Source organism: Chrysochloris asiatica, unplaced genomic scaffold (assembly GCF_000296735.1).
Source record: "Chrysochloris asiatica unplaced genomic scaffold, ChrAsi1.0 scaffold00255, whole genome shotgun sequence".
In the NCBI taxonomy this organism is placed as follows: domain Eukaryota; kingdom Metazoa; phylum Chordata; class Mammalia; order Afrosoricida; family Chrysochloridae; genus Chrysochloris; species Chrysochloris asiatica.
This window is the reverse complement of record NW_006408773.1, coordinates 64,846-88,907: the sequence shown is the minus strand read 5'-3', so window position 1 is coordinate 88,907 and position 24,062 is coordinate 64,846. Positions and strand designations below refer to the sequence as shown.

Here is a 24,062-nt window from a genome sequence, read left to right as displayed (position 1 = left end):
AAAAAAAAAAAGAATGTGTGGGGCCAGAAAAGAGTCCCCACTGAATAGTTTTCAACTTGTCTAGATGTCTGGTGAAAAGAGATGGGGATAAGATTCTTTTGATTTAACAGTAGTAGTTATCATGACTAATTGAGACTGTCACAATTGTAAAGATACAAGTTTTTGTTTTTGTTTTTTTAATCAAAAATGGGGGTGTAGTTAATCCTACATTCCAGAAACAAAGGACCCTAAGACCATCAAGGGAGAAGAGCACAAGCAGAATGGGAGACCTTATCCAGAGAAGCAGTGACACCAGAGATGGAGGCAGAGATGGGGACATGGAGAAAGTGAGCAGCTGAGGACTCTAGATTCATGGGAAGAAAGGGACTAAGAGCTGGTTGCCAGGAGGCAGACTTACAGGATGTTCCCTTTTGGTGGTGTAAATTATTATATGTGCCTGAGTGTTTAAAAAAGAGAGAGAGAGAGAGAGAGAGCTAAAGTGAATAGAGAGAAATATTGTTATCTGATGGTACATGGATGGGATTATAGTGATTGTAATGAAACAAGGTGCATGGTTTGTTGAATGTAAAACTGATGATCTGCCCTGTAAACTTTCACTCAATTCACAATAAAAACTTAAAAACAAACAAACAAACTAGTTCATGTCAAAGCATGTGTGTGTGTATGGTTTGGATTTTTTTGTTTTTTTATTTTGATTATATATTGCTGCATAGCAAATTCAAAACACAGTAGTTTAAAACAGCCATTTTATTATATTTCATGATTTTGTGGGTCATAATTTGGCCAGAGCTCAGATGGCAGGTTCCTCTGCTCCATGGTATCAATTGAAGCCACTCAGTAACATTCAGCTGACTAGTATCCAGACTAGCTTCACTCACATGTCTAGTATCTGGGAAGTGATAGATGGAGTTGGACTTGGCTAGATGCTCTCTTCCTCCAATGATCGCTGGACCATTCCATGAAGTCTCTTCAATAGAGTAATCAGATTGTTTTCTAGGTAGCTCAAATATATATATATATATAAATGTTTATTCTCTGTAACAAGACAGACCAAAATAGAAGAAGGGTTTGACTTGAGCAGCCAAGTTAACCTTGTCCATTATTATCAAAAACCTTTTGGCTGTAAAAAGTACATTGGCCTATCTTACTTCACAATACTCTCCTTTCTTTATGAGTTGTCCCCTCCGCTATCTACTGCACCCACAATCTATGGCAGAGCAACAGGATTGTTAGTATCATAGACATTTAGGGTAAAAAAGGAAAGATAAGTTCCATGAGGAAAAGGTAGAATTTAAACTGAGATAATCTAGAAGGAATGTTGGGATAACAGAATAACTGTTATGTTTTTTTTTATCTACCTATGTGTATGCTCTTCTTTCCAGGGCTGCTGATAAGCTCAGGCTGTGCATTATACCCCTTAGGATGGAATAGTCCGGAGATAATGCAAACATGTGGGAATGTCTCCAATCAATTTCAGTTAGGTAAGGTGGCCTGGTCAGGATGGCAGACATGGTTCATGGGAAATCTGTTTTCTTGAAGGGGACTCTGCTTGCTGTTTGTACTTGCTTGAGCCTCTCTCATCCAATTAGCTTGTGGAAAGTGGTAGCATGGTCTGACTCATCTGGCCTTTCTAGGTCACAATGTTTGGGTACAAGTTCAATTTCCTTAACTTTATCTTTCCACAGTATAGTATACACATCCAATGACTGGTCCTGCTAGCTAGTGAAGAGAAACATAAAGATTTAGCACATTTCTCCTACTTGGCTGTTGGACCTATGATTCTATCATTTAAAAAATAACATTTGAATGATATCTAATTCATACACTATAAAATTCACCTTTAAGAGTGTATAGTCAAATTGTTTTTATATACTAACCAGGTTGTACAGACATTGTCTAATTCCAGAACATTTTTATCACCTCCAAAAGAAAACTCATTTCTATTAGCTGTCACTCCCTATACATCCTTTTTCACAACCATTAATCTTCAGTCATTAATCTGCTCTCTGATTAGATTTATCTGCCTATTCTGGACATCTCACAAAAAATGCAATCATATAATATGTGGTCTTTTGAAACTGTCTTCTCTCACTATTCAATATTCTTACAGGGCACCATGCACTTCGGTGTATGGGTAGAACACATTTTGTTCATATACTCAAATTTGGGCTATTATGAATAATGCTGCTATGAATCATGTTGTTGTTCTTAAGTGCTGTCAAGTCGGTTCTGTAGGGTTTCCGAGGCTTTAGATCTTCACAGAAGCAGAAAGTCTCATCTTTGTTCTGTGGAGTGGCTATTGAACCATGGACCCTGTGGTTCACAGTCTAGGGCTTATTGTATGGCACCATCACACTCCGTTGCTATGAATATTTGTATACATGTTTTTGTGTGGAGATATGTTTTCATTTCTCTTGGGTATGTGCCTTGGAGGTGAATTCCTGGGTCAGATGTTAACTCGTATTTTAGCTTTTGAGGAACTGCCAAACTCTTTCAAGGAGACTTGTATAATTTTACATTTTCATCTGCAGTGTATGATGATTCCAATTTCTCCAGATCCTCATTAATCCTCATTAATACTTTTTACATTTTATGGCCATCCTAATGGGTATGAAGTAGTTCTCATTGTGATTTTGATTTGCATTTCCATGATGGCTTATGATGTTGAGGACTTATTCATGGATTATTGCTCTTTTGTATATATTATTGGAGAAGCATCTATTCATGTTCTTTGCCCATTTAAAAATTGGATTATCTTTTTTTTGTTGAGTTTATATATTCTGTGTACTAGACCTTTTTCAAGGAGCCCTGGTAGTGTAGTGGCTATGCATTGGGCCACTAACCACAAGATCTGCAGTTCAAATCTACCAGATGCTCCATGGGAGAAGGATGAGGCCTTTTTCTCCCATAAATATTTACTGCCTCAGAAACTCTATACAGGGTTGCTATGAGTTGGAATCCACTTACTCGGTGGCACACAACCACGAATTACCACCACCATATCTTTTTCAAATGTATTATTTGACAATATTCTCTCCTATTCTGTGGGTTATATTTTCACTTTATTTAAAAAAAAAATTGAGTTAAGTATACATTTTGAGCCCCAGTGTAGTGCTGTAGGATAAGCATTTCACTCCTGACTGCAAGGTCAGCAGTTAAAACTCACCAGCAGCTCAAATCATATAGAAAGTCATTAAGAGTCAGAATAGGCTCAACAACAAACAACAACCATAACATAGCAGAGTAGAATGTAGCATTTATTTTGGCTCTCTTGTTTGGTTTTGGGAGGAGATAAACAAGATCAATATAAGTCATGGTCTTTGCAAAGCTTGTAGTAGCCATGTCTTTCTTGAAAGAGATGAGAAAGGTGGGGAGAAGAATGGTGGTGGTGGTGTCAGTTCCAACTCATAGTGACCCTGAATAGGGTTTCAAAGGCTGTTAATATTTATGGGAGCAGATAGCCTCATCTTTCTCCTGTAGAGCACCTGGTAGATTTCAACTGTTGACCTTGCAGTTTGCAACCAATGAGCAATCCATTATGCTATGAGGGTTCCGTAGGGAGGAGACTAGAGACAGGCATTATCAGTTTGCAAGTGGTAACATGATGATTTTATAAGCTTACATGGAAACAGCTGTGTCTCATTAGAAATATTTAATGTCTGTGAATTTTGAGAGTAACTAAAATAGATTTCTCACTCTGACAGGCCTCCTGCAGCCTTGACTATGAAGGGTTCACACTCATGTTTCCATTCCATCTTCCCCTAGGTTTCCATTTAAATTATTCTGAACTGTCTACAGCTATGATTTTTAGCCCTAGCTTTAATTACTGAAGATATAACTTGTATAGGATGATGATATTGATGTCGTTGGTGGATTAACTATAGCTACACATTCATGGAAGCAGCAGTCAAGAAAACAAACAACGTTGGAGGAGCATACTGAAAGTGCCATGGGTTGCCAAAAGAACAAACAGATCTGTATTGGAAGAAGTGCAGCCAGAGTACTCCTTGGAGGCCAGGATGGCCAGACTTCATCTCTCATACATCAGACGTATTGTCAGGAGGGACCAGTCGCTAGAGAAGGATATCATGTTTGGTAAGGTGGAGGGACAGAGAAAAAGAGGAAGTCCCCATTGAGATGGATTAGCAAAGTGGCAGCATCAATGGGCTCAAGTGTGGCAACAATTGTGAGGTTGGCCCAGAATTGAGCAGTGTTTTGTTCTGTTGTGTATATAGGGTCACTATGAGTCAGTACCGATTTGATGGCACCTAACAACAATAACAACATTGCAGTAGGAAAATCTGCTGCGCAAGACCTCTTTAAAGTGTTGAAGAACAAAGATGTCAGTTTGAGGACTAAGTCGCACTTGACCCAATCCATGGTATTTCAATAGCGTCATGCATGTGAAAGTTGGACAGTGAATAAGGAAGACCATAGAAAAATTGATGCATCTGAGTTATGGTGTTGGAGGCAAATATTAAAAGTACCATGGACTTCCAAAAGAACAAACAGATCTGTTTTGTAAGAAGTACAGCCAGAGTTCACCTTGGAAGCTAAGATGGCCAAACTTTGTCTCTCATACTTCAGACATATTGACAGAAAGGACAATTCACTGTAGAAGGATATCATGTTTGGTAAAGCAGAGGGTTGGAGAAAAAGAGAAAGACCCCCAATGAGATGGATTGGCACAGTGGTGGCAGTGGTGGGCTTAGGCATAGCAATGATTATGAGGTTGACCCGGGACGGGGCAGTGTTTCGTTCTGTTGTACATAGGGTCGTTGTGAGTTGGTACCAACTCAATGGCACCTAACAACAACCACAACAAACACATTCTTTGGCATTTTTTTCCATAGACATGTTATGTTAGCCAATAGAGCATGACAAAAATGACATCAAGCTCATTCTAGGGCTAGCCTCTTAAAGAACTGGCAGTTTCAGCCTGGTTGCCTGGATCTTTGAGCTACCTAGAAAACAATCTGATTACTCTATTGAAGAGACTTCATGGAATGGCCCAGAGATCATTGGAGAAAGAGAGCATCTAGCCAAGTCCACCTCCATCTATCCCTTCCCAGATACTAGAAATGTGAGTGAAGCTAGTCTATATGCTTTATACCAGTGGCTTCAATTGATAACATGGAGCAGAGGAACCTGCCATCTGAGCCCTGGCCAAATTGTGACCCACAAAATCATGAAACATAATAAAATGGTTGTTTTAAGCTACTATGTTTTGGAGTAATTTGCTATGCAGCAATGTATAACCAAAATAAAAAAAAACAAAAAAATCCAAACCATACACACACACATGCTTTTACATGAACTAGTTTTTGTTTTTTAATCAAAAGTAATTCATGTGCATGACAAAGTAAAACAGTGCATAAAAGTTTAAAATGGAAAAAAAAGTATATATATATATATATATACAAGAATCAGTCTTTTCCCTAACTCCAGATAAATGGTGGCTGCTCATGAAGTGTACTGGCTGGGAATATAACCCAAGACTCTCACATGAAAGGCAAAAATTCTACCACTGAACCCCTACTACTATCTTTACAGAAGCTGATTATTTCTAATGGGATACAGCTGTTTTTCCTGTAAGCTGATCAAATCATTATGTAATCAATTGCACTGAATTGTAAGATAAAGAGTATAATCATCTATCAATTTGTAACATGTTCTTATGAGTATAGTCTAAACTTGAAAAACTAATTCACAGCATATAATAATATACCCATTTTACAATGAGGAAACCCTGAGGTCTGAAGAGGCAAAATGATTTGTCTTTTGTCACTGATCAAGTTAGGGCAGAACTGTAAATGGAGCCTATCTCCCAATCCCCTATTTTGTGTGCGTCACAACTTTTTTCCTCTTCTCCATTGGTGTGGACATGTCTTGAGTCATTGAAATGCCTTTTTTTCTAAAAAACACACTTTACCTCAATTGTTAACAGAAACAAATATCTGAAACAGCATGGAAAGTACCCAGTTTACCATCCTGTCTCCCACCACTCCCATCAGTCCTCAATTAACCTTTGAGTATGTTGTTGTTGTTAAGTGACATTGAGTTGATTCTGACTCATAGTGACCCTATATAGGGTTTCCAAGGAGCAGTTGGTGGGTTTGAAATGCCAACCTCATGGTTCACAGTTCAGTGCTGATCCTACTGCACCACACCAGAAGTCCTAATATTTGATTTTAATCAATAAAAATAAAGCAGTTGGTGGACTTGTTGGGATTCTGAAAAAATTCCCCAGTGTAATGAGTATGTGACAGAAAATTTAAGTGCCCTAGATTTGACTTACAGTAACTAATAAAGGCAGCTAAATTGTCCTGCTAAATTTGATCACAGAAGAAAGAAATACAGCTTTTGTATATTCCATGTGTTCTCAAATCATATGCTGTTTACCTGAGGCCTCTCTCTGGTAACCCCTTATCTGCTTCTTATCTCTTCTTGAGAGAAAGACATTTTATGGGGTGGGTTGAGTGATGGGAAGAAGGTTGAAATAGACACAGCTCTCAAAAGCAAAAACATATTTTGAAAAAAGAATCGCAAAGGATTTGCTCTCCAGAGGTCTGGCTTCTTTATTTCCATGGCCTTGCCAGTTCTGGGATCTCCGCACATGCTTCCCAGTTTATCCTACATGTCCCCTGCAGTCCTAGTCCTCTACTACTATCAGATCTCCTCCTCTGTACATGGCAGATCACATACTGAACTCTCACCTACTGTCGAGCAATTAAGCGAATTGACTCTCTCTCTTTTTTCCCTCAGTTAAAGTAGACATGAACAATCAAATATATAAAAGGAAATAGAAAAAATGGCAAACATAAATCAGGAACTTGCATTGGAACCTAAAATGAGAGGGATCTTGCAGATCAATTAATAGGCTCGTTTATAGCTAGAAAAACTGAGACCCAGTAGGAGCAGGTGACTTTCTCAAGACCCCATAACCGGAGATCTAGAACTAACATCCTGACTCCAAGGCTTACTATAGATGGTGCTCAATGATAATCTAATATCTATTTGTTGACTGAATTACCTATTTGATGGTTATGGTGGTGCTGTGTCGGGAGTCGGTTCCGAATCATACCGACTGTATATAGAGTTTCTGTGGCTGAAAACCTTTACTGGAGTAGAAAGCCTTATCTTTCTCCTATGGAACCGCTGGTAGTTTTGAACTGCTGACCATGATGTTAGCAGCCCGACTCATAACCACAAAGCTACAATTGTTGTTCTTGTTGCAAAGTGCCGTCTAGTCAGTTCCGACTCATAGCGACCCTGTATAGGGTTCCCAAATAACGTCTAGTGGGCTTGAACCGCCAACATTGCAGTTCACAGCGACCTTGCAGTCCAGCGCATTAATCCACAGCGCCACACCAGGACTCCTATCTATTCAATGGTGGTGGTGGTGGTGTGCCGTGGAGTTGGTTCTGACTCATAGTGATCCTGAGACCCTGCATAAGATTTCTGAGGCTGTAAATCTTTACTGGAGCAGAAAGCCTCATCTTTTACCATGGAACTGCTGGTAGTTTCAAATTGCTGACCATGAGGTTAGCAGCCTGACTCGTAACCACTACGCTACCAGAGCTCCTTACCTATTCAATAAGAAGGGGGAAATCCGGTTGTTGACCATCAATTACCTGGTCAAATACAATGCTTTCCAGCACCTTAATTTGATTAAATAAATGAAAGTTTTATGCTCAGAAAGATGCTTAATAATTGGATTCTAGCCATCAAATGAGAATTTCATGGATTTAATCCCACACTAATGAATCTTGGAGAAGACAAATGGTAAATTGATGCAGTCAATTCTACCTCTTAGTTATCCTTCATCAAACTTCTGACTGGCATTCACAGAGGTGGGAGAACCTATGGTACAAAGGCTGGATATATACTTGCAAAACAGTATATAGTAAATCAGTCAATATCCATTGTCTGTCATCATCATCATCATGACAACCAGGGACCGAAATGAAAATGCTTTAATTTTCAAAAGAAAGAACATCTTCAGCTAGGAAGTAGTGTAGCATAGTGGATGAAAGCACAGGCTAAGGATTAAAATGTGTGCCCTTACAGCTATAGTTGTGCAACTGTGCGAATGCTACTTTACCTCTGTCTCAGTTTCCTCATCTGTAAAATGGGGATTCATAATAATATCTCTTTCCATAGAGCTATTAAGAGGATTAAATAAAATGATACATGTAGAACTTCAGAGGAACAGGTGGAATTAAATGCAAGTCACTATTAGTAAGTAGCCATCCATGTTCACAAGAGCTTTGAGGGACATTGTTGAAGGAGATAGCCCAAGGTTGACTTCTGGGAAGGAGGGAAGGACCCATTCCTGTTGTCAAGGTCTGCAGCGGACACTACACAAATGCCTGTGTGTGCTCCCTGTGTTTCCTCTCCTGGAAGTCCATTTCCTTTGCTCTTCCATCATTTCCTCTCATTCTTGCCAGTTCAAAACCTTTTATGGTGATTTGGGGTTTGGCATTTGTGGTATTAGCTTCCAGGCATTTCCTGTTACCTTTCCTATTTGTCAGTTTCCTTCTGTATGGACAGCCTGTTTTCTTGTGCTCATCAGGGCCCAATGTTGTTAAGTGCTGTTGAGTCAGATTCAGCTTATAGTACTCATAGTGACCCTGCATAGGGTTTCTGAGGAGTGGCTTGTGGGTTTGAACCACTGATCTGTCAGTTAGCAGTTCAGTGCTTATCCTACAGTGCCACACCAGATTACAATAAGGCAGTTTAATATATTCTGATGCCCACAGAGGGGCAGCAGTGAAGTAGAAACAGCCCTGGCCTGGTTACTAGGAAGCCTCAATTCTAATTACCCTAAGGTTGTTTACACAAGTCACCTTCCCACTCTGGTCTTTTGTTTCCCTCTTTTTACAGAGTGGTAGACTAGATTGATGAGACAACAGAGGCTCCCTGTACCTATCTAGCTCCCACTTGTGACCCTTCCATCTTCATGATCAGACTTTTGATCTAATTTTGTATTCATTTACTTCATTCCTTAAAAAAAGGAGAAGCATCACAAAAAATAAATAAACCAATCTACTGACGACAGTCCTTAGAGGAAAGGAGTCCTTTAGTATCACTCACGCATAGGGAAAAGGAACAGGGATTAGCAAAGGGAATTTCCAAAAGCAATCTCTCTGTTGGGGCTACATTAAGCTAGAATTTCCTGGCAGTCAATCATCCTGGAAACCTCATGCTAAAGTGTTGCTTAAGGTTTTTCATTTTCTTGCCTTTTCCACACGGAGAGAAGTCTCCATTCATAGGAGATGCTGGGCTGACCTGAAAGAGACAGGGGCTCATGAAGTGTTTCCATTCAACTACATATCTCTAAGGAGCTCTGGTAGCGTAGAAGGAGCTCTGGTACTGTAGTGGTTACGAACTGGGCTGCAAATCTTAAGGTCAGCAGTTCAAAACTACCAGCTGTTCTGTGGGAGAAAGATGAGGCTTTCTGCTCCTGTAAAGATTTATAGCCTCGGAAACCCTGTACAAGGTCATTATGAGTCGGAAGCGACTCCACGGCACATCACCACCACCACCACATATACCTAGTGCCTGGCACACATTCAGTGCTCTGTAAACATTGCATTGAATGGATTAAACAAATTCCAGTGCAGCTATGACACCATCTTCTTGTGTGACCATAGGTAAGTCATTACACTTCTTTACTGTTTCTTCCATAACCAAATTGAGGGAGGATATTCCCTGTCTTCTTGGGGTTGTGTTGGTCATGAAATGGCAAAGTTCACATAAATGTTCTCTATGAAAACAATGTCCTACATTTGTAATGGATACAAGATTAGATAGCTGATCTACCATTAGATTCTAACTACCAAACATTTTAGTGGCCAAACTTCAGTGCCTATGATTTCACTAACCACCTTCTATTCAAAATAGTGAGATACTTAAAGTAATGCCACGAGATTCTCAGCTATTTTTACTTTAAATAGAAAAAAATAATGGTGGTTTCTATCTCTACTGAAATAGTCATCATGAGGAAAGAGCATTCCACCCCTGAAGTAATCAATTCCTACAGTGATATCCAGCTTAGTGATTCCTGTGGGAGACAAAGCCCTTACAAAGGCTTCAAAGACAAGTTGTCTTCTTTATTTGGCTTAATTTCCCCTCTGCATTGCAGAAGGGCCTAATTCCTAAGTAGGCTCAATGTCTGAAACAATGAATACTGAATTGTGGACCAATTGTTTATACACCATATCACCACGGGATGGCAGTAAAGTCAGGCAAATTTAGTCTGTATTTGCCTTTCTCAGTCCTGCCTCTTTCCCTTGCCTACTAGAATGATTCTGTATTCTCAGCCTTTGTTTGAAGACAGAACCCATTTTTAATTGGGGACATTAATAAAAGTACAGAGTCCTAGTGTGGCACTGTTGGATAAGCACTGGACCTCACGGTCAGTTTAAATTGTAAAATAGTTCAAGCTCACCAACTGCTCCTTGGAAACTCTGAGTCAGAACTAGCTCTTTGGTACTTAACAACTAACAACAATGCAAGTACTGTGGTGACCTGATGTGGCGCTATTGGATAAGCACTGGACTACTAACCCCAAGGTTGGCAGTTCAAACCCACCAGCTGCTCCTTGGAAGCATTATACAGGGTCACTATAATGCAGAACTGATTCAATGACACTTGACAACAATAAAAACAGCAACACAAATACTGTAGCACCCATTTCACAGAAAATGAAATGAAATTATGCACATAATGTACTTGGTACAGCGGTAACACTCAATAACTGCTATAGACCAACTCAGAAGGTATTTTGATAAAATGGAATAGGTTTCAGGTGTAGAAACTAGAAAGAAAACCTGGGACAACTCATGCACATGGTCGAAGCAATATCCTGACAAAGTTAAGAGTCTTTCCTAGGTGCTGCTGAGTTGGTTCCAACCCATAGATGCCTTATGTACAATGTTGTTGTTGTTGTTATGTACCGTGGAGTCAGTTCAGACTCATAGCGACCCTGCACAGAGTTTCTGAGGTTGTAAATCTTTACAGGAACAGAAAGCCTCATCTTTCACCTGCAGAACAGCTGGTAGCTTCGAACTGCTGACCCTGAAGTTAGCAGCCTGATTCGTAACCACTACACTACCAGAGCTCCTTTATGTACAATAGAATGACACATTGCCCAGTCCTGTGGCATCCTCACATTCATTGACATGTTTGAGCCCACTCTTGCATCCTTGAGGGTCTTCCTTGTTTTCACAGGCTCTCTACCAAGTGTGATGTCTTCTCCAAGGACTGGTCTTGCCTGATAACATGTACATTAGACAAAGTCTCTCTATAGTCACTTCTAATGAGTATTCTAGCTGTACTTCCTTCAAGAGAGATTTATTGCTTCACCATTTATTGCCAACACCATAATTAGAATACATCAATTCTTCAGTCTTCTTTGTGAATTGTCCAGCTTTCATATATATATGATATGATTGATAATACCATGACCTGGGTTGCTGTTGCTATTGTTAAGTGCTGTCGAGTTGTTTCCAACCCAGTTTAAGGTTTCTGAGGAACAGCTGGTGAGCTTGAACCTTGTAGCTAAAACCTACTTTGCAATCCAGCTCATTAACCCACAGCGCCACATCAGGACTCCATGACCTGGGTTAGGCACACCTTAGTCCTCAAAGTTACTGCTTTTTACACTTTAAAGATGTCTCTTGGAGCAGATTTTCTCAAAGCAATATGCAATTTAATTTCTTGGCTGCTACTTCCATGGACATTGGAGACCTGGTGTAATGCTGTGGGTTAATGCACCAGACTTCAAAGTCGTTTGAACTGCAAGGTTGGCGGTTCAAGCTCACCAGCTGCTCCTTGGAAACCCTATACTTGGTTGGAAACAACTCGACAGCACTTAACAACAGCAACAGCAACCCAGGTCATGGTATTATCATGATTAAGGACATTATCACAGTGCCTAGCACATGGAAGCATTTGGCTAATGCTTGTTGTTGTTGTTGTTAAGTGCCATCGAGTCGGGTCCGACCCATAGCGACCCTGTACAGGGTTTCCGAGGGTGTAAATCTTTACGGGAGTAGAAAGCCTCATCTTTCTCCCGCGGAGCGGCTGGTAGTTTCGAACCGCTGACCTACTATTATTTCAGTTACTGACTTAATTAGCTGAAATGTTAAAATAGATACAAGCCGAGGTCCACTGAGCAGATATTAGAGGAGAGGGGCCAAGTGTCCTAGAGACTCAGGCTCAGTCAACATTGTTTAGCATTTGGTTATCTGGCTTTTCATCTGTCTCTTTGGGGACAGTGCTCAAAGATCTTCAAAGAAACTACTCCAAATGTAGTTGTATAAAGGGCAACACAGGGTAAGCTGGAGGTGTCTTCTGGAGCAGGTGGGGGTTATTTTGAAAAACAGACCCAGAAATATATTTTAAAGTGGCCTGAGGTATGACCCCCAACTCACACCCACTTGAAGAAAAAGATGGGCAAAGTAGCTAAAATCCAAGCTAGGTACACAAGAAAAGAGATACTGGCTGATAAAACATGAGGAGAGGTCAGAAGCAAATGCACAGTAGTGACAGGGAAGATTTCAATAGAAGTTCTCAATTTGTTTGACAGAAGTTTGTTTGAGAGATGAAAACAAAACAAAACAAAGTGAAAGAAAATGACAAACAGGGAATTTGTGTGATCATGAGGGACTTGGAGCTTTATTAAGTGTTCCTGTGGTTTTCCAGCAAGTACCCAGGCCTTTCATTCCCTTTAGAACAATTGAGTTGGACCAAAATTGGGTCCAATAGTCAGGGGCACTAGCTATAATACACTTCTATTAAATGAAGTTTTCAGAGCTCTGTGTGTGTGTGTGTGTGTGTGTGGTTTTGTTTGGTTGGTTTTTTTGTTTGTTTGTTTTTTGTTTTTTGCCTTTTCTCTGGCAAGTGAGCCTGGCAGGTTCTTGGTATCTTCAGTAACTTCTTGACCTCCAAGTTGGGCTCTTGTTGACACTCACACCCAGCTTGGAGAGTGAGAAGGGAGCTGTTCTCATAGCTTTGGCTGTCTTTTTACTGAGGGCCGTGGTGGGAAGTTTGGCAATTGCTTTTTAATTCATTGACTTTGCTTTTTCTTTGAAGAGTATTCATGTATGTTTGCTGAACCTAGCAGAAAAAGTTCTCTGCTCATTTAGCTTGACTGTATTGGACATGTTTTTTACCCTGCCACCTATGGAGACCCTAAATTCAGCAACTTCTCTCAGAACAGATGGGACCACCAGCTTCATGCAAACCCCTGCTGCTCCTTATATTAATAGAAAATGCAGATCCCCATAGCAAAAAAATATAATGAGTAAGCAAATAGCAGCTCTCCTTTCCCATTCCCAACCACCACACTCAACAAACAACTGAGTTTGGGTAATGGATTTCAGACCTGGTTTCCTAAGCTTAGATAGTGTCACTGTGATGATAGGAGCAGCTGGTTTCCCCTGATCTGTCTCTGCTTTGAAAAAAATAACACCTTCACCAGGAGAAGAGTTGTTGAAGAGCTCCAACCCTCCACCCGTCAGTTCCTATGTATGATCTTCTCTAGTGTTCCAATCTCCTAATGTTCTCTAAACAAACTTCACTTACCTTCTCTCTTTTTACCGTTCCCCCTACTCTGTTGATCCTCCTTTAGTCTCATTCTGCTCTTTGATTTTTCCTTGCTCCTCCTTGTATCTCTCTAATAAACAAAATTCCAAAGGAGTCTTAGGTATCTTTCTGTAATTGAGGGTCTTGCCCTCAGGATCAATGTAGGCAGCTTGACTTTATTTGCAGGTGGCTTCCAGACAGATTTCTCTAATGATCTGTCATGGTCCTTTCTGCCGAGAGTGAGGTTGAGGGTGATAAGCAAGTTCCCATGATAGATCCTCCTCCATCCTTGAGGTTATTCCTTCCCTTATTTTACCTACTTAAAGCCAGAGTCCTGGTGTGGCACTGTAGGATAAGCACTGGACTGCTAACCACAGGTTTGTGGTTCTTCAAACCCTATACAGGGTCGCTATGAATCAGAACTGACGCTATGACACTTATCATCTTAAGTCAGAGCAGTGTCCCACACATTCCTTCTTTATTAGAGTATTTAGGTGAAAAAAAAAAAAAAGATGTTAAATTTTTCTCTCTGCACTCTACCAAGCTATCCAAATATCCTGACTCTTAGACCTTAGTATTGGGATCCCTTCTTTAAATGTGCATACAGTTTGCTATCTATACCCTGGGCTCCTCAATTTCTCCAAATAGCTTCATTTTCTCTTGTTATATCTCAAATTGCCAAGCCAGTTCACTATTCTTACTCCCCCCACCCCATCAGTTTTTCCTTCCATCTCTCTAATATCCAGTACCTCCTACCATTTGTCCTGGGTTACAAACATGCTTTTTCTTGGAGTGGTAGCTCTTAGAACTTGATTGTTGGCAACACTTGCATCAACTCAAACCTTCACTTATCTGTAAGTTCCATTACATTTCATCTAGTTCTAATCAGTCTGGGAGACAAGTTTGGAAAATGTTAGTCTTCAGTTTATGCCTGCTATATCCTTGGTACCCTGTCTCTTACTCCAAAATTTCGTAGGTCTGTAATTACTCTATGAAAGAGGAGACTTGAGAAACCTGAAAGGCAAACTTAACCAAACTTTTTTTTTTTTTATGTCTTTTCTATCCAACATATGAGGATGAGTCAAAAATTATCTACACTCCAGTTATATTAAAACATCCATACATTTCCATGGCTGATGACATTAAGTATACACAAGAAATGATTCTGTCAGACAACTAACAGTGGATTATGTAGCAAATCATTTGTAAATCATCCATAATTATGACTATGAAATAATACACAACAGATTTGGGTTTCAAAATGTTCGGGTGAATTGTGACCAAAACCACTCACAGAAGAGCATAAACAAGTTTAAATATCTGCAAACAAAATTTGGGCTGATACTAGAAGGAAGGTAAAAGTTTCTTTAAAAAAATATGATACTGGTGACTAGACATGGATTCTTCCCCAGGAACCTGAGAGTAAATGGCAGAGTATGGGATGGAAATATCCTCAATTGCCAATCAAGAAAAATTCAAAAGTCAACTATCAGCTGGAAAATTAATGCTTACAGTTTTCTGTGATTCTCTGGTAGCGTAGTGGTTACGAATCGGGCTGCGAACCTTAAGGTCAGCAGTTCGAAACTACCAGCTGCTCCGCGGGAGAAAGATGAGGTTTTCTACTCCCGTAAAGATTTACACCCTCGGAAACCCTGTACAGGGTCGCTATGGGTCGGAACCGACTCGACGGCACTTAACAACAACAACAACAACAGTATTAAGACAATATCAGGAAAAAGTTCAGCAATCAACAGTGCTCATTGCAATGAGATACTCACTGAAGGGCTGAAGCTTAAACTTCTGATTAAATGCAGAAGACTACTATCTGAGGGTGTTGTGATCTTGCATGACAATGCATGTCCACACACCTCTGCCCACACTATTCTCACTCTGCAAAAACTTTGTCTTGAGGTGTTAAAGCTTCCTTCTTATAATCCTGATGTTTCTCTATCAGACTTTCACTTGTTTGGTCACCTGAAAGCAGCCCTTCTAGGAGGAAGATTCACCTCTGATGAAGAAGTGAAGACAGTCATGCATTTATGGCTTGCAACTCAGCCTAAAACATTTTTTTTTTTTTTAAATAAAGGAGTACGAAAGTTTGTTGACGAATGGACAAAGTGTACTGAAAAGCAAAGAGATGGTGTCAAAAATGATTAATTTGTCTTTTCTAAATGCTTTTTAAAATAAATTCTACATTCAGAGTGTGGATAACTTTTTATTCACCCCCGTAGTTTACTTCTTCCTTCAAGAAAGCCTCAATTATTTAGATTACTTTTCCAGCATTTTTAGCTTCTATGCTGACATTGTTAACATGTCCCTTGCTGAGATAGTCTTTCTGTCAGAATCTATCCTACTCTGACTCCTAAACCTGTTGTCCACACCAATGTTAGGCCCCACTATACACACTGGTTTGGTCCTAGCATCTCATTATGACCTATTTGTAGCTGGCCCAACACCATTCCTATGAAGGGCATAGCACTGGAGATCTGGTGAGGGGGTCAGGGTCAATTTCAGAAGCAGCCAGTGACAATTAGATTCCCAAACAGCAACTTTATAATACATAGCTTAATGCTGACTCAAACGAAACAGAGTCATATTACAAACCAATATGACTTACAACTTGGACTAAAAGCAACATGTCTTGATTTAAATGTCATGCCCACTACTGAGTGATGATTTAATAACTTTGATGAGGATCCTGTCACAGCAAATTCAACACTGGAATTGAGTGACTCACAGAAAAGGTGTTAAAATTATACAGAAGAACACAAAAAGGAACAGACTTATCTCTGGGCTCATCCAGAAGCTTTGCATAAAACTAATTTGCAGTTAGAACCTCTTCTCTTCCGGTATCCTGACACCCAATCTTTCTTTTCACAGATACCCATGCAGACATGTGGAGAAAATTTCCAGGCAAGATGTCAGTTCACTGCAGCGTTTTCTGAGGACAGAGACCCTTGAATGATTCTAGTGTAGAGGCTTAGAGTCAGTACAGTCAATCTCAAAGACAAGGCAACCGTGAGCCTGGCTATTTCTCAAAGGGACCTCAAGAACTTATCTGATCCTATTGCCCTATCTTTAGTCAATTACATAATTATTTTCTTCACTTCTGAATGAGAGAGCTGAGAACCAGCGGAGTTAAGATATTTGTTTCATAGACCCCATTCTATGAAACAAATATCTTAATGCTTCTACCAGTACCTTAAGGAGCTCTGGTAGTATAGTGGTTATGAATCTGGCTGCTAACCTCAGGGTCAGCAGTTCGAAACTACCAGCTGTTCCATGGGAGAAAGATGAAGCTTTCTGCTCTCATAAATATTTACAGCCTCAGAAACCCTGTTCAGGGTTGCTATGAGTCGGAACCGACTCCATGGCACATAACAACAACAACAACCCAGTACCTGTGGGATCACTCTTCTTGATATTCCCCAGCCTCCTAGACTAGCATACCAAAGCAAGGGCTGATGATGCCTCAGTAGTGGGCTGCTTCTCAGGTCAATAAGGGACCATGCATGGATGGTCATTCTTAAGGCAGATGATGCCATTCTGTTGAGCTAATCATTCAGTCATCAAGATTCATTTTGGAAGTAATTTTAAAAAATTAATATTTGGTGTTTGCTTAGATCATGGCTGCTGGATCTGGACACCACTGGCATTTTGGACTGAATAACTCTTTGTTGTATTTTATTTTTAATATATTCTACATGTGTAGTAGTATCCCTGGCCCCTGACTAATGGGTCGCTACTTACAGCTTTCACCTACCTCCAATCTCTTTTTCACAGAGTTACAGGTAAATCTCCCTAAACCATAATAGTGGTTCTCAATCAGAAGTGATTTTGCATCCCAGGAGACAATTGGTAATGTATGGAGACATTTTGCATTGTCACAGCTCAGAGGAAGGTGCTAGTGATTTCCAGTGGGTAGAGATCAGGGATGCTACTAAACATCTTAGAATGCACAAGACATTCCCCACTTTCAACAAAGAATTTTTTGATCCAAACAGTAATACTGTCCAGGTTGAAAAGCCTTGCTCTATCGTATCATCCCAAGTCAGAAACTTTCCATAGCTCCCTACTGCACATAGAAGAGATGACAGATTTCATAAACCCTCCTGATCTAGACTCAACTTACAATTTGCCAACAGAGCACTGTTTCTCAAGCATGTGGTCTACTTTCTCATCATATAATTTTGATCACAACAACCTCTCCCTCTTCCTAGAATGCCTGTCTCCTGCAACTAAAACCAATTTGCAATATTATCTCCTCTATAAACCCTTACCTGAACCTAAATTCTCCCAGCTACAAATAACTCCTAATTTCCTGGAAATTCCTGTAGTACTTTACGCATTCCATTGTCTTTTTTTTTTTTTTTTAATGCTTTATTGTGAATTATGTGATTGTTTACATGGGAGGACATCAGCTTCACATTGATCCCATCTTATATCATTTCCTTGCCATGGTTACAATCCCTTGCATGCATCATCGATCAACCTGCAAGCCTGCCCCCCTGTCAACCATACACCAACCCCCTCTCTTTCCTAGTCCAAAGTCTCCAGCTGCTCCATCTCCCCACGTCATCATCTCTGTCTCCATCCCTGGAATCACTGCTTTTCTGGGTAGGGTTCCGTTCTCTGCTCTTCTCCTTTGATGGGCCCGGGGACCTCTGCTCTTAGACTGCAAGATTAATTAATCCCCTCTCTTTGCCCCAAAATGTCCACCTTTACATTTCTTGCCCTTGCAATCAGTCCTGATAACAATTATTTGCTATTGTATCGCAAGAGACCTATCCACATCTCCTTTCATCAGCCCTGACTAGGCAGAATGGATATTACTCAGTGGAAATTCTACTTTGCTCCATGCCCTCTGGATCTAGGTTCCCTCCTGAAAGTTTGTAAGCCAGCCATTTCTTGCCTCTGTATCCGCCCCATTCTGGGTAGCCAATGTCCAAGTTGCCCATCCCTGTCCTCTCCGTGTGTGGAGGAGGTGGGAATGATCCTCACTGTGAAGATTTGTTCACTCTTTTGATCTATTGCTTCCATATGTGTGTGTCAAGTTCATCAAATTGAATCAGATTAATTTTTCTTCCCTCTTCTTTCTTCTTCTGTTTGGGCTCTGATCCTCCAGCCATTGAGGCCATGTCAAGTGGGTATTGTCTGCAAGTGTGGGTGTACTTATGCATGTGTCCTCTCTTCCTATCAGCTGGATGCTTCACTCTCCACTCTAGTCCTCTGTGGCTATGTCACTGACTCTGGGTCCAAGAGTCCCCTGGACTTGGCACACTGCTGGCCAACCAGGTCTCCATCCAGGTTCACAAGAGTCTATTGAGCATTGTAGGGCTTAGCTCTCATCTTCATTGCTGTTTTTCTCTCTCTTCCCCTTATCAATGACGAACGTGGTCACCAATCAGAACATGCATTCCCATTGAGCCTTAGTCTTTGAAGGGGGTGTGCCTTGAGGGGGACCCGACCACTTGCCTTGATGTCTCCTTGGCAAGCCACTTGTTTGTTCTTGTAGTAATCTGTCGGCCTGCCTATATTATTTTGTATTTATCTTGTCAGTCTGTCTTTCAAGACATATCCTCTGTTCTTCTAGCCACTCCAGGCTGTTCTGCTTCTCCTTTCAAGTGGACCTTTCCCTTCAGAAGATTCTGGATGCTGTTCAGGATTCCATCTATGGTCTTGTGTAATGCAGGGGCTTCGTAGGAAGCCTCCTTCACTGGGCACATTGTATCCCCCTTTTAGGTATTCCAATCAGTTATTGGCAGAAGACGGACTTACAAGTTTTCTATGGTTGTATTTCTTCCATAGTCTTTTAACTCCAGTTCCCCATGAACTTTTTGAAACCTCATCATATGTTTTAAAGTACTAATCACACTATGGAAATATTGAATGTGTAGATACACTTAGAAATCTGTTCAACAAAATCTCTTCCACCTTAAAGGAAAGGAAACTGAGGCCCAGAAAGGTGAAGTGATGTGTTGAAAGAATCACACTTGCACATGAAACTTGGGACCTAGCAATTTGTGTCATTGGCTTCACCCTCCTGGCATTGTTAAAATGGACTTTGAGTTAGGCTGATATTCAGATCTCAATTCTGACACTTACAAATTGACCAACTCATTTATCTTTCTGAGACTCAGTAGTCTCAGCTGCAAACTGAAAATATGCATGGCTGTTTTGAGAATCAAATGAGAACGTATATTTAAAATGGTTGACACATAATAGATACTTAATAAATACTTTTCAGATGAATAGAAGCCCTGGTGGTGCTGTGGGTTAGCAAGGTTGGAGGTTCAAATACACCAGTTGCTCCATAAGCGAAATAAAGATGAGGCAGTCTGCTGCTATAAAGATTTAAAGGCTCAGAAACTCTTTATAGGGTTGTTATGAGTTGGAATGGACTCGATGACAGTGTTTTTTGTTTTGTTTTGTGTGTTTTTTTAAGAAGACTCAATGGTACTTCAAGGGATACCACTTAGGGGTTGGTCCATGGATCTCCACTAACAGATTGATTGGAGGCAAAAATAGTAGCTCATTGTGACTGCTCCCTACTTCTACATCCTTCCATAGGAAACATGAGTTCCTTTGTAGGTCATCAGGCCAGTATCCACATTTTCTGTGGAGTAGCTGAGTATTAACAATGGCTTTCAACTTGGAAAGGGAATTTCTAAATGGTCCGGTATTTTTTCTTTCTTTATTTCTGTTTGCAATGCTAGTGACATAATGCTTTGGCTCCTTCAAGCAGATAGCAGGCACAGATGGGGACTGGATAAATGTTATATTACTTCTTTAACATCCTGTGAGGCTTAGGTGTGTTTCAGTGGCCTCATAGGCGTTTCTGTGAGAGGAAACCCAGAGTGCACTAGAGGGGACAATGAGAGCACTTTGATGCTGGTTAATAGCCCAGTGATACCTGATTCTGACTTTCGTAAACATCTCTGAGGCCTTTCTAGATAGTTTTCAACTCTGGAGCTGCCCACTCTGTCAACTTTATTCCTGCCTAGGGCTTTAGGGTAATGTCATGCTATGCATTTATTCATTTCATTTAGAGAATCAAGTTTTCTCTTGGTCTCAGGGTGCATGTACCTAATAGAAGTATCTTTGCTACTCTAATGAGGGGGATGACCTGACAGGCAATTGGAGAAACAGAATGAGACTTCTGATGCTTTGCCTGGGCTAGGTTGGAAGCAGGCCAAGGAGGAAGAAATTGCTTGACTGTGGTACAACCCCAAATCTGGTTCTTGTCTACTCTGACATGGAAAGATAAGAGATTTTGGTTGAAGGGGCTAGGGGAAAGCTTAGGTGGGTCTATTAGTTTGTTGCCATATCTTTCGGGCTTATAGTTTCAAGGGTCCTCTATAACGACTGTTTGAGGTACAAGGTAAGTGGTTCAAACTAACCAGTTGCTCTTGGAAACCTTATAGAGGGTCACTATGAGTTGGAACTGACTTAACAGCACTTAAGAACAACAACGTAAGAAGGAATTGCTTTTTCAGGATGAGAAAATCACTAGAAGGAAGAGCATGGGGCTGAGCATAAAGAGACATGGTCTGGTCCCTTGTTCCTACCTCTCTGCTTCCAACAGAGTGTCTGGGACTATCACCTAAGCATCAAAGTCCTGCCTGTGAAGTGGCTACAATAAAGCTTGCAGCATTTCAGAGACTGCAGAAGTTGAAGTCTTTCAAAGTTCCAATCTGTGAAACTTAATGCCTTATGCAAAACCTTAGTTTTGTATTTGTTTGTGATCTATTGACTGTTTGCCTTGATTCTGGTTTATCATTCCCAGACACCTACTATTGTTTTCATGTTGAGGATATGTTGAGTGTGTTTTATTTTCTAAGGAAACTTCTCTTCAAAACTGCTCTCCTTTCTCTCTGAAAATTGCATTGTTTTTATAGCTGTTATATTCTAGTTATCACTATGATCTTCAGTGGGACATGGGATCTCAGAAAGTTATATGACTGCCCTGTTGTTAAGTGCAGTCAAGTCAGTTCTGACTCATAGTGATCCTGTATAGGGATTCCAAGGAGTAACTGGTGGGTTTGGATTTCAAACCTTGTGGTTAGCAGTCCAGTGCTGATCCTACAGCACTACATTGCTCTAGCCATTACTATAGTAATAGCTCCTTTAAAGGAGTATGGCTTGATTAATACTATAGGAAGAGATAAAGTATTCATTCAATTTGCCATTTATGCAAGTACAAGAAGGAAAAACTTATGGTGATATGAGAACCTCTGATAAGGTAATGTGACTTTGGTAGGTTAGGGAAAGGTTTAATTAAGTAATTTTATTGGAGGCATAACACTGATGAATGACTGAACATTGAATAGGCAGATATTATGTGTTTACAGGTACATATGTAGTAAACATTTCAGGCAGAATTTTTAAAAATGTGCATGTTGAGAAAGACCGTGACACATTCCAGAAACAAAGAGAATACAGCTTTGGCTGGTTTAAAATTTTTTAAATTCATAATGTAAGCCATAGTTTTCGGTGTTGAGGATTGAAAATGCAAGTGTACCCATCTTAAAGTATTGTTAGTCTAAATCACTCATTCTGAGTACCAATTTTTGGCAGAACATTCTGAGGAGTTAATCAGAAAAATAGACAAATGCATCCACACTGCTGAACCAACCATCTGGAAAAAGCAGATAAAAAAAAAAGTGAAATGCAAATTTTTCTCCTTATTTTTCTTCCAACAGGTACAGACAGCTATATGTGAGCTGTAGAAATGAGTTTGTATAGGGTTACTTGGTTAAGGTGGCTTGAACCCACTAGAGCTAATCAGGGAAGGCTTTCTGGAGGTGCTGAGTAGTATTGATCTGGAGAAAATATGAATTGGTGAAAAAGGAGAGATGTTTCTGACAGGAGTGATCGCATGAATGATGACTTTGTGGTAGAAATACTATTTCTGAGACAGAAAATTTGAGTTAAAGTAGACTGGCCTGAATCAAAAAGCAAAAGAGTCTAACTTGGAGCCATCTTCTACTCTTCTACCAAAAAATCAATTGGAAGGAGGAAAATTCAAGTTCACTTGGCATCATGAGGACAGAAACAATTAGTTATTTGACTGAATTTAGTTTTTTGAAAGAGTAGATCATTGTGAAGATCAGTCTTAGCCCCAGGACCAGCTTTCTGAAAGACTGTGAAGTAGGTGAAGGTGCCTGCCTACTTCTTTCCTGAGGACTCCTCTGCAATTTTGTATCACTGAGCACCTACTTTAATTTTCCTGGTCATGGTTTTAGCATTCAGTTACTCTGACAACTCCTTAAAATAAAATATCTCCTTCTGATACTTTTTGAGGGGACCCTGAAGACCCCCAAAATTCTTCAAAGTAAGGAATCTACATTTGATATAATTAAAGATGTTGGGAGGATGTTTTCAATCAGGTAGTCTTTCCCATTATTTTTCAAGCTGAAAGTACTCCTTTCGAAGTTTAGCCTTGAGTCCTGTGTTTTGAAAGGTCAGTTTAGAATAGAGACATGTAGTAGGAAGCAAGAGATTTGATTTTATTTGTCAGAAATACTGGTAATGCAGGCTATGTCTCTTTGAAAGCATAGCACTTGACACCTAGTAAAGTAATTCTTATCTTTATCTTTGTTGTCAGCATTGCCACCTCCTCTGCCACACCCAGGATCCTACCATAACAGGAGGTAGCAATTTTATAATCTCTTTCCAAAGCCAAGACTTAGGAAGAAAAGAAACTGGGTGACCAGTCACAGTCACTATTTCCTATTTTCACTCCAGTCCTAACTTCCCAATGAGAAAACAACCCAACCCTGATGTTTATCTCGGTCTCTATTTCCCCAGGTACCTGTCAGCTTGGCTGGGCCTATTACTGTGCTGGAGGTGGAGCAGCTGCAGCCATGCTGATCTGCACTTGGCTTTCTTGCTTTGCTGGAAGAAACCCGAAGCCAGTCATGTTGGTGGAGAGCATCATGAGGAATACCGATTCTTATGCCATGGAGCTTGATCACTGCCTCAAATCTTGAACTTGGGCAGAAGAGTGGAAAGGGTGTGAGAAGGGAGGGAAGATAGCCCTGCAAAGAGGCACCAAGATAAAGTCCAGTTGCCACCCATCTGTCAGTAGTATATATAGTGTTTGCATGCTTTTAAACTCACTTGTCATTCATTTTCATGTTCCCATAATTCAGTACATCAGTGGATACTTGCAAAATTCATCTAGAAAAGTGATTCTCTCAAATTTTTACCCAGCCAGCAAGTAGTTTTCAAGTTCCACAGTATTCCTTTAGGCAAAATAAAGGGATGCAGCTCTTCAGATCATTAAGGCTTCTGACTACCACTTAGTCCTAAAGCTCAAAGGATGACTTAGAACAGTTGTGCAAGGAGTCAGGAGAGGGGCAAGACTGGTTCCCACCACTCCATTCTTATGATCCCCCACATGATTTATTGTCATCCCTAAGTATCTCTGAAGTATTACTGCTAAAATTGTTGTGACTCTTCTTTTC

At 40.3% G+C, this 24,062-nt stretch overlaps 1 protein-coding gene across 1 annotated transcript in view; it reads left to right on the top strand.

Moving 5' to 3' along the window:
- Positions 1-23,861, top strand: part of LHFPL1 (lipoma HMGIC fusion partner-like 1) — a 105,113-nt gene extending 81,252 nt beyond the window's left edge. Inside the window, exons 3-4 of the mRNA XM_006873797.1 lie at positions 1,383-1,481; positions 23,404-23,861. Of these exons, the coding sequence (XP_006873859.1) occupies positions 1,383-1,481; positions 23,404-23,585 (281 nt within the window). The 3' untranslated portion in view covers positions 23,586-23,861. The remainder of the gene's footprint in view (positions 1-1,382; positions 1,482-23,403) is intronic.
- The last annotated feature ends 201 nt before the right edge of the window (positions 23,862-24,062 follow it).